We start from the raw sequence: 10,644 nt of genomic DNA on the forward strand, positions 1-10,644 counted from the left end.
CAGGGAAGACAGTGATCTGACAAGGAAAAGATGATCCTGTGCACCAAGCTAGAATGGAAAGTGTTGGTCGGTGCTTTCACTGAATTCCTCATCCTCACCAAAAGAAAACACGGGAGGTTCAGAGGACAGGCAAGGCAACAGGCACTGTGTACTGGAAAAAAATCTAGTCAAAACACTCACCGGGGCCAGGTACCTCATCCTGCCAGTTCCTCTGTACTTTGAGGCACAGCAAAAGCAGAACCTGTCTTGAGCTTTGTGAGAAGGCAAGGTAGATATGCACCTCCACAGACTGACTAAATATCTGGAGCACGAGCTTTCATGAACCTAAGTTCACTTCATCAGCATGTTGTGAAAGGATGTGCAGAAAGCATGCAGTGTTAGGACAGAGCTTTGTAGACAGAGATTTCCAAAGAGGAGTGAGGGTCCATAGGAAGAGTGGGTGGGTATGGAGCCTGTACAAGCCACTCATATGGAGCCACTCATGTCCCCTAATTTAGTGCTGCTGGGGAATATGGATGACACCAGCCATCTTCAGGGGCTAAGTAGTACTTCTGGAGAGTACTGCCAGCCACAATAGCTCCCTAGGGACTAGGAGAGGCAAACAGAAAATGAGGAAGCAATAAACTGGTTCACAGGTAATTCCCATATCTCACCTAGCCCTACTACAATGAGCACAAGCTGACTACATGAGAGAATCTGAATTGCTTAATAAAAACTGCCTCATTTGCATTTATGGACAATTCTTAGTGTAGGCATCCATGAATGTTAACATCTGTTTAGACTGATCCTAGTGTACCAGGGTGTGGGATACCACTATACAGAACAAAGCTGAATCTATTTCGAACCACGTTTGCATAATTTTTCTTTACAATATATACACCATTTCACCAAAATTCCCAAACCCCAACACCACTGAAGATCAAAGTTTAAAAGTAATTTCAGCAAGACTAGAAAACCTACATGGAAAATAATATCCTCACCCGTTTATTGTTGATTTTACCATTTGTTAACCCAGGTTTTGTTTTTTGAACTCTGTATGAATACAATGTAATTTTTGCAGAAAGTCATACACCTCCATGTTTAAACACACGTATTATACATATTGAAAGGTTACTCTGTCTCGAGTTTTCCTTTTAACGTCTCATTAAAGGGGTGGGGGGATCCGTTGCCACCAATTCACTAGAGTCCAAGTCCGTCTCTTAAGTCAGATGACACGGGGATTCAACGCGTAGAGGTCTGACAGACGTTCTCCTCTGTAGTGCATTGTGCTAGTGCATTCAACCAGTGTGTCAGTATTCAACCATATAAGCTTGGTTTCTTTTATTACACAAATACAGAAATATATTTTACATGGATCTTAGCACGCTATGTGGCTGCTCGCCCTACTATAGGACAGTGCAATAAATACAAATATACGCACACTAGAAAAGGTCTAACTGCCATGATCTACACCTGGTTTATAAGTACAAATTTACCTAGTCAACAATATGACAAATTGAGCAGAAAAAGTGGAGTTAGCAGTAATAGGCTACTATGAAAAACAAGGCTAAAAGCAAAAGTGTTCTCAAGCTACTGAAAATTTGCTACCTTTAATATGAGAATATAGGGCCTAATTCTGCAAGGTGCAGATTTGTGATCCGTAGGCTGCAGCAGAACATGCTTCCCCCCCCACCACCATTGAACAATGAATACTTCTACACTTCATTTGGCTCTGATAACGGTTTATAAATAACACACTATAATGTCTATTAAACTATACAGCAACATGACATTGATTGCCTAATCCTGAATACAAAGTTCAAAGAACATGACTACAAAGGCCAAAGAGCAAATGTCGTCGACTAAAAGCAGCTCCACTTCGGAATTCCATTTTATTGAGTAATTTAGTACACAAACAGTTCTCGATCATGAAAACAAAGGAAACAGATTTTCCTATTCCACTTCATTCCAGTAGTAATTTATCCATACACCAACCTTATAAAGTTAGCGATGGAACTTAAGTGTTAGCCCCTCAGAGCTATATATTTATATAATTTTATATATATGCACATTTACTTTGAGTTATGTAAAATCTGAAAAAAAATGTTTGAAAGAAAACTCAGAATATATCACAGCTTTTTTTTTTTTTCCGGCGAAAAAAATACAAATTAGTTTTATAACCACTATTCAATTTATCAAACTTTTTTCTGAAGTATTTACTTTTAATTATGTACACATTACAGGAAATAAAACTTTTTCCACAAACATTCTTCAAGGTGACTGTTATTAAGAGGATGACAGAATAATAGCAGGAAGAATATTAAACATATGGGGGTGGGGGATGATCAGGTTTCAGCTTTTAAAAAGTAAAAAGTCACCATATAATTAAGTACAAAAACCTGCATTGAATGACAACTGCTGGTGTAGTAACTTGATCAGGTATGGAGACCAAGAGTATAGTAAAGCCCTATGGTAATATTAACTTTTGTAGCATTTCCACTAAATGTTGGCAAAGTTTCCGTAGCATTAGCTTATATAAACACAGGAGTCCTCAGTCTGCTGCATAAAATGAAACAAGTGTTTTGTTTTGTTTTTCACTTCTTTCGAAATGCACCTGTAATTTAGAGAGTGTTCCTTACAAGCTGCATATTGAATCTTTGCTTCAGAAAAATATCTGTTTGGCATCTCCAGGACTCTGTTCCATGGGACAATAGGGGCATTTTAATCTAGAGACAAAGACAGCATGTTAGAAGTGTACAAAAGCAAAAAACCAAGCAGCAAAGCAGCACAGAGATAGCACTAGAGATCTCCAACAGCTGAAATAACAGACCACTAAGTATTTTCGTGCATTATTTTGCTACAGTGGCGCCAAGCTCTCAGTTAAATATGATACCATAGACAAGAAAGGGAATGACTACGTGTTCTTATTCAATATGCTCTACTTGGCTCCACTGAACGGATTCCTATCCTTAAAAAGGGCCCCAATCAGTTATATACATGTTTTCAAACGCTCTTTTGTTGCTTACCTTGTTATTCCTGCTCAGTTTATTAAAAACAAAGACGTTAGATCTTAAAATTCATTCATCATTTTATCCCATGCGATTGGTTGTTGTATTTTTCTCAGTTTGAACTCGGAAATTAGACCGATCATTTTCACTTCAGTTTATGGTTAAAACTTAGTGGGTGCATCCACACGTGTCCCTACGGCGCCTTTGTTACTTCACTGTCATTTAGTACTTCCTTTTGTACTAAATGATGGTGTAGTAACAGCCCGTACTGCACTGTGCACATGGTTATTTTTAGCTACATCACTGTAGCAATAACTATAACAAGGGAGCATACTGCTATAGCAACGTAGCTGTGGCATCACGGTTTGTGACCAGCAACGTAGCATCACATGTAGACGTGCCAAGTGAGTTCCACTGGCCTCAGGTACTACCATATTTACTCAACTCCAAAAAAAGGTTTCTTTCTTCATTTGCCATGTGGGGGAGGGAGGGGGGCAGGCCCTTCATCTTGGAATTGAGTATGAGGTGGGGGGAGAATAGACAGCTGCTGCCTGCCCCCTGCGGCACCACCCTTGCTCCAGCGCAGCAAGCCCCAGCCCAGGCTGGTAACACCTTGCTCGGGTCATTAGACAAACACCTTGTTGGGATCGTTTGACCCCAGTACTCTTTCCTGCCATGGCAGGGGGTCGGACTTGATGATCTGGCTCAGGTCCCTTCCGACCCTACAAACTATGAAACAGCAGCAGCAGCTAGAGAAGAGATGGAGCCTGCTGCAATGCAAGTATAAGCAGCAAGGGGAAGGGAGGAGCAGGGCAGAGAAGGAAAACAGGCTGGGGGACAGAGGTAGCAGGGACGGAGGCACAAGAGGGGCAACTGGAGCAGAGGGGGATAAGGGGCTGTTTGACCCCTCACTGCTTGCTCCCTCCGATGTCCTGCTACCTCCCCAACCTGTTCCCCACCCCCCATCTCCGCCCCTGCCACTGCTTTCCCCACCGCAGCAGTGGGGGCATGAATTTAAGATGACCATCCACATAATTATATTCTATACATAGAAAATTATAACAAATATATAAATTCACTGTGTGTGCAATCTAGTTATTGGGGAGGTCATCTTAAATCCAGTGTTGTCTTGGATTTGGGTAAATACAGTAGTTTGGATGCTACTCTTATGGGAACGTAAACACCAGCCAAAAATTTCCTTTATAAAAATGTTTATTTTATTAGGTTGTGTGAAACCCTTCTTTATAAAACCCAACTTGGTCTGTCAGGATTGTTACACTGCGCATTACTTCTATACCTTAGAAGCTACATGTCCTAAAGCACAATGAATAATAGTTGTATATGTTCCTTTCCTAAAAAATATTTTCTTTCCTTCTAATGTGGTCTCTCTCCAAAACACATGATGATACCCTCATTCATTAGGCACTTAAATGTCTACGATCGAATGACCTCAGCAGAAATAATGGTCTGCTCAAAGGTAATTGACTTCTCAGGTTTTCTCCAAGACTTCTCCCCCGTTTAAATGCAATAATTCATTGGCACTTATTACTTCTGTCAAAATGAAGGATATTTCAGAAGTGATATAAACCTATGCAGTGAGGTCCTTATTATAGCTACACCAAATGCTGCTACTCTGCTTCAAAAGCATTATCCATAAAGTTAACTTAACTAGTTTCCACCAATTTTGTAATTATATCCTGCTCTCTCCCCAAATTCAATTTGTTATCGTCCAGACTTTGCTACATGTATAAGAATGATACTTACTTGCTGCCATTAAACATTTTATTCAGAGCATCTCTTGAGATAATGTGACCACAGACTAGTTTCATAGGTGGATTATTATCTGTTGTTTGCTGACGAAGAATTGGACAGGCAAATATTGAATGATACCAGCACTTTTTACCAAGGTCCACTTCAATCTGCGTAAAACAAATTAAGTTTATCATCTCTTTTGAGCCATCGTGTTTCCAGAAGACAACAATTAGCTTTCCTCTAATGCAGTGGCACTTATTTAACCACACTTCAATACAGCAGCAGGATCTGTGTTGATGTCTACAAATCTCCAGCCAGAAAAATTTCATAGGCATCTTAAGTCAGACTGCTTCACATTTTTTCAGAAAATCGTGACAATTGCAAGAGATGTATAGCAGAGCATAAATCTGCACTGGCAAGTTGACGGACCTGATGGCCCACAGACTTCAACTTCTAGGCAAAGATTTTCAAAGCAGGCTAAAGGGAGCTGGATGATCAATCCCCATCAGCAACTAACTAGAACAGGTTATGCAAATCCCCTGAGGCAGCCACGAATAGTCCCACTTCAACTCTAGATTCACCTCAAGAGTCATATGCAATTGCTTCAGTTCACTTCTTTCAGTTACCAAGGTGTGAGATACTAGCCTAAGCAAAAACTCTTCCACCGCTCAGATGGGTTGATTTCAAGGAGAAAAACTGCCTACTGATTTCACTTTTGGGGGCTAAGGGGATGAAAATCAAGGATGCAAAAAAAAAACAAACAAAAAAACAAAAAATCAGATGCGGTTCAGCAGGAACAAAGTGCGGAACAGTTTCATGAACATGGTCATGGCAGTAATCTGGAATTTATTACTACCGAGCTACTCTAAAAGTAGAACTAAGGGCTGCAACTCAGGCCCCCCAGTCTTTGCCAACAAAGCCATTCCTGCTCACTTTAAGCAGACCCAGCAGTGGAGCAATACAACAGCAAGCTGTATGTGGAGCTGAAGTCCAGCTGAAAGATGTTAATCTGATTTTTTCCTTCCCCTTTGTATTGTGACATGCACTAACAGCATGCACAATTAGTGCATGTTCCTCAGATGCACTTTGCTGGTGACAGAACTGCTCCTACTTGCAGAATAAGAGATCCTCAAAAGTCACGTTCAGTATGTCTGAAGTCCAGTGCATACTCACCGGCAGTTCATCTTTCTGATTCCAAACTCCAGTGCACTGTCTTTGTTCAATCACAGCTTTAATATTAATTAGAGCTGGCAATGCTACACAACCTGCTGAAAAACTGCAGAACAAGAAAAGTATTAATACAGAAAGCTGTTTTAAGAACAACTGCCTCTCAAGGTCCTACCTCCTCAATGCAGTACTAAGAACTAACATGGTAAAACTCATGGCTCTGTTACCTAAAGAGGAAAGAAAATGATCCAAGTGGATCATATCAACGATTTGAGTTGTTATTTGTATTAACACAGTGTCTAAGCCACCCCCATTGTAGATCAGAGATCCATTGTCGTAGGCTCTGTAAAGAGCACAGAAGAAAAGTCAATCCGAGCTCCAAAGCTTACAAGTCAAGTGCTTGATTGTACTGTTTTATTTCACTTTCCACCATACAAGAGGAAAAAGGAGCTGAGTCATCCTGACTTATATACGGTACAGAGAAATAAGTACACAATAAGGGTGGCTAAAACACAGTTCAAATGTAGCCTAAGATGCTGTACATAAGTACTTGTCCTACAATAACTCCTTGATGGAACATAGGTATAACTTGTCTCTACACCTGGTCTCTTAGACCAAGATGAAAATGAAGCCTCTTCAGACAAAATCGCTCAGTGGATGTAAGCACCAAGTGTGGCCAGTGGCCGGGCAAATTAGGGTGCTCTGACACTTTGCTGTCTATCCCAGGATGTCCTCAAACTAGTGAAGTACACTACTAGGCTTCAGCAGTAAGCAGGAACATGCCTTTCTGTGAAGTCATGAGAAGGTACAAATATTTTGCATTGACCACCCACTTCCACACCTATTCAAAACCAGAGTTCTCATACCAGCATTGCTACCCAACTTGCTGCATAACTCTGGGAGTCACTTCACTATCTGAGCCATTTTCATGCAGTAATTACATATGGGGTATAAACAGAAAAACTCTAAGGTGTCTCCACACCAGTCACAGTTAAAAACACCTTGGCTCGACTGATTTCACGGTGATTTCAAGGCAACTGTCTAACATGAGTATCAATAACAGGGAGGGATTTTTCCACATCATTAGCAGTGTCATGGGCACCTGTACTGATAATGAACCGTGTGCATTATGGTGCCAACATTCAAGTCAATGTCAATAAGCAAATACTAAGCGACTGGATTTTATTCACCCAAAGTAAGGTCAACTAATAAATGCTGTTGCTAAAAGGATGTAGATTCAGCTGAAGTTTTTTTCCTTTCAGCTTTGCTATGCCAAACAAAATGTGTCCTAGGAAAAACATCTAATACCTATGACTCATGTACATACAATTAACTCTCTGTGAAATCCTGCATAAAAAAACTTGCGCCTCTTTAAAATTAGTAAACTAAGTGAAGACTATTACTGATAGTAACAAGCAAGGAGATAACCATGAAAACACAGTGGAGCTTTTGTCAAGAACTGAGACTCCCTGCAGGAGGAAAACCACTTATTTCTCGTCTTACCTCTAAAAAGAAAATTGGAATGTAAAGAGGATGCACTTTGGGATGTACAGCCTAATGGCTATATGGTGTCTATATATGCACTATCTGCAGAGAGGGTGCAAAGAGTCAGTTGACTTCTTATTTTTCTAGTGGTCTGCAGCAGACTACTGTATTTGCAGTTGTAGCAACAGCGGGCCATGAAAACATACAAGTTTTCACCTCTGCAAATTGTGAATTCTAATGACTATTGCAAATTTTATCTCCCGAAATCACCATTCACTACCCTTTAAAACAGAACTTCATCATAGAAGCAATGCAGAAGATGACTGGATCAAAGATAACGCAGCAAGAACACCTAACGGAAATAGCAAGTCGAGAAATGGCTTGGGTTTTCAACTGCCAAGCTGTGGTGAAAATCCTCAACACATTTGCTTCAACACAAAATGGCTGGTGACCATCCTTCTCTTTCATACAGATGGGTGACCTTCAGAACTTGAGTCTCGTTATGTAATGCTCCATATGGGGCTCAGTGGATGGCCACCTGGCTCACAACACAGCACTGCATGCTGGAGGTGTCATAGCTCCCAGGACCCACTGAAGTGTGCGCCCACAGATGACTGTTTAATGTTAACTAGATAGGGGTCTTTTTTACTCAGCAAGTTCCCATTGCAACCTTCAGCTGAAAAAAGTGTAGGCACCTGACCTCAGAAGCACTGAAATGCAAGATGCCATACCTAACACTAAGAGGTGATTCAACTGAGAGACCCAGGAGAGCACAGGCATCCCTTGTGAAGATGTCACAGATGTCTGCCCACTGGTTTGCGTCTAGTAGATGAACGTACGGAGAGTTCTCGATACCTTGTCTCAGGTACACCAGGCTGCCCATCAAAACCTGAATATCTGTGAAGGACAAGAATGCTCAAGACCATTACATTTACACAGTTTTATGCCCTAATTAGAAAACTACTCTGAGCTTTTGGCCTTTTGATAAGAAGCCATACATAACTCAAATATAGGGCAAATCAGTAATATTCAGTTATACTAAGATACACAGCCATCTGGACCAAATATAGATATAGCCACCATAGGAAAAATCTCTCTTCCTTTAACTGCAGACTAATTAACCGTTAGATCTTATGACAAGCTGGATAATATAACAATTTGAAACTCAGGACAATAAAATGTTATTACCTATATTACCATTACAGCTTTCTATGATTCTATGCAATGGCAGAAGTCTAAAAAGAGTACTTAGTGCACCTCTATTTCATTCTGCATCAATGTGACAATATTTGAGGTGATCAGAATTTTAAAATAAATCCATGAACATTAGAATGATATTCTGAATGGCTCTGTATATTGCCATTATTTTGAAAATAATTCAAAACTGTGAGGATGCAAAGGCAAAGCTCACTGTGAAAGAGACAGTGTTCCCAAATATGATAAAAGAAAAATTATTTTATAATTCAAGTTGCTACCACAAGTTTCTTAGGCAGACTTCGTCGGTGCCTGTCATCTCAAGGGTTTATTTTTAAACTAACTCCTTGTGGGAGGTGCTGCAAAGCAAGAAGGGATCAGTACAATTGCAAGTGGGTGGGAAAGATGGGAGGAGGGCAGGGGTTAAAGGGAGTAAAGCAAAACACCAGGTAAATGACTTTAAAAAGCCTATTCAATTATATATTGAATATGCATGTCAACTTTCTCCTGGCTGTAGACCAAAACTGATATGAATCTTAAATGAGGCATACAAAGAACATGAAGAGGACAAAGAAAGCAAACATCTTCCTCCACACCATTGATCTCACCAACCCACTATGCCTACCCCCATACTTACCAGCTAGAGTGCCTAAAACATGCATAAAATCTATGGCCTTAGTTTCACCTAGGGATTACTGAAATGGTTATTGCTTATACACAACTACTCTTAAAACACTGTTCCTTTTGTTCCCTAGAATTTAGGACATCACTGAAGCATCACAACTTCCTCCCAAACACATTCTTGTATTAAGTAACCTTCATCTTCCACTAAAAATGTAAATAATTCATTAGACACAAACACAGAAGTAAGAGACTAATGCAATTCAAATCAAATGCCTAGAACCAAATGCATTACTTTGAAATAGCTAAAAAGTCACTTACCTTTCTGATGGTTCAGAGCAAACGGCTGAAAGTTTTTAGCATACTGCAATGCCTCTCTCTGGTTTGCTGTTCCGCCCATCAATAAACTAATGAAATATAATCTATGCAGTTTGAATTCCAGGGAACTGTTCTGTGCCATAAGCATTTCTCTGTTAGATACTGCCCACCTAAGAGAAATGAGGGGAAAATAATACATTTCAGCCTATGAGGAATGTAGCAATTGTAACTAGAACAGCCTCTTCAAGAAGGATTTCTGCTAGAACTTAAGTTTCCTTGCAATATTCAGGGCTCAGACGATATCTATACACTCAATAAAAAAAATAAGCCTCACAGCACAGCTAAAAAAATACATATCTGTAAAACCTCTCCATCCAATACTCAAATAGCATCATTTCTGATACTGAATAGAGCAGCCTCTGTTGAAGATCCCCAGAAAACATCATCCAACAACCTCAAGCAGGAAAGGAGCATCCTACATGAAGCTAGCTTGCAAGACAAATTTAATTAGGGAGTTACAAAGTTAGGAATCTGACCAGTACACCTAGAGATTAAAATCAGGCTGCTACAGGATCTTTAATAACCACAAATTGTCAAGATCTGTTTTGCATTTCATCCCCAGGCTGAGCCTTGAGAACACCCTCCAGAGCGATATCATCTATTGAATCACCAGCACCCCTCTGGCTCACTTTCAAGCTATCATGCATTATGATAATACTGTAAAATTAGTTATAAATACTAAAAACATCTTTCAATACCAACCACTGAAGAGCTTGAAAAAATGTTTCGAACATTCAGGCTTTTGAAAACCTAACCCCATCGCAACTCATTTTGTTTGGTTTTTTTAATCTGGTTGGACCAAAAGCAATTTAAGTGTTTTGAAGATGCCCAAGTTCTAGCGAGAATACACCATCTGTTTCTCATTAGTGTTAATTATACTGTTTTCAATATGATGGCCAATTACTGAAAACAGCAGCCTTTCACCTCATGAAGGAAGGGATTAAGTAGTAGCTTATAAAGGAGAGCTGTGTGGAGTCTCAGCTTTTTTATCTCAGGTCAAATCAGCCACACAAAAAGCAAAGAAACTATATTCCCTCTTCCTCCCCCCATGTTGCACTAT

General features: G+C 40.0%; 1 protein-coding gene across 1 annotated transcript in view; it reads right to left on the reverse strand.

Annotated features, from left to right (window-relative positions):
• Positions 1–957: 957 nt before the first annotated feature.
• RMND5A (required for meiotic nuclear division 5 homolog A) overlaps positions 958–10,644 on the reverse strand; it is a 45,245-nt gene continuing 35,558 nt past the window's right edge. Inside the window, exons 5-9 of the mRNA XM_019526456.1 lie at positions 9,528–9,694; positions 8,123–8,288; positions 5,913–6,015; positions 4,752–4,906; positions 958–2,705 (exon numbers count right to left, since the gene is read on the reverse strand). Of these exons, the coding sequence (XP_019382001.1) occupies positions 2,642–2,705; positions 4,752–4,906; positions 5,913–6,015; positions 8,123–8,288; positions 9,528–9,694 (655 nt within the window). The 3' untranslated portion in view covers positions 958–2,641. The remainder of the gene's footprint in view (positions 2,706–4,751; positions 4,907–5,912; positions 6,016–8,122; positions 8,289–9,527; positions 9,695–10,644) is intronic.

Source organism: Gavialis gangeticus, unplaced genomic scaffold, assembly GCF_001723915.1.
Source record: "Gavialis gangeticus isolate Ggan-Ray unplaced genomic scaffold, GavGan_comp1, whole genome shotgun sequence".
Taxonomy (NCBI): Eukaryota; Metazoa; Chordata; order Crocodylia; family Gavialidae; genus Gavialis; species Gavialis gangeticus.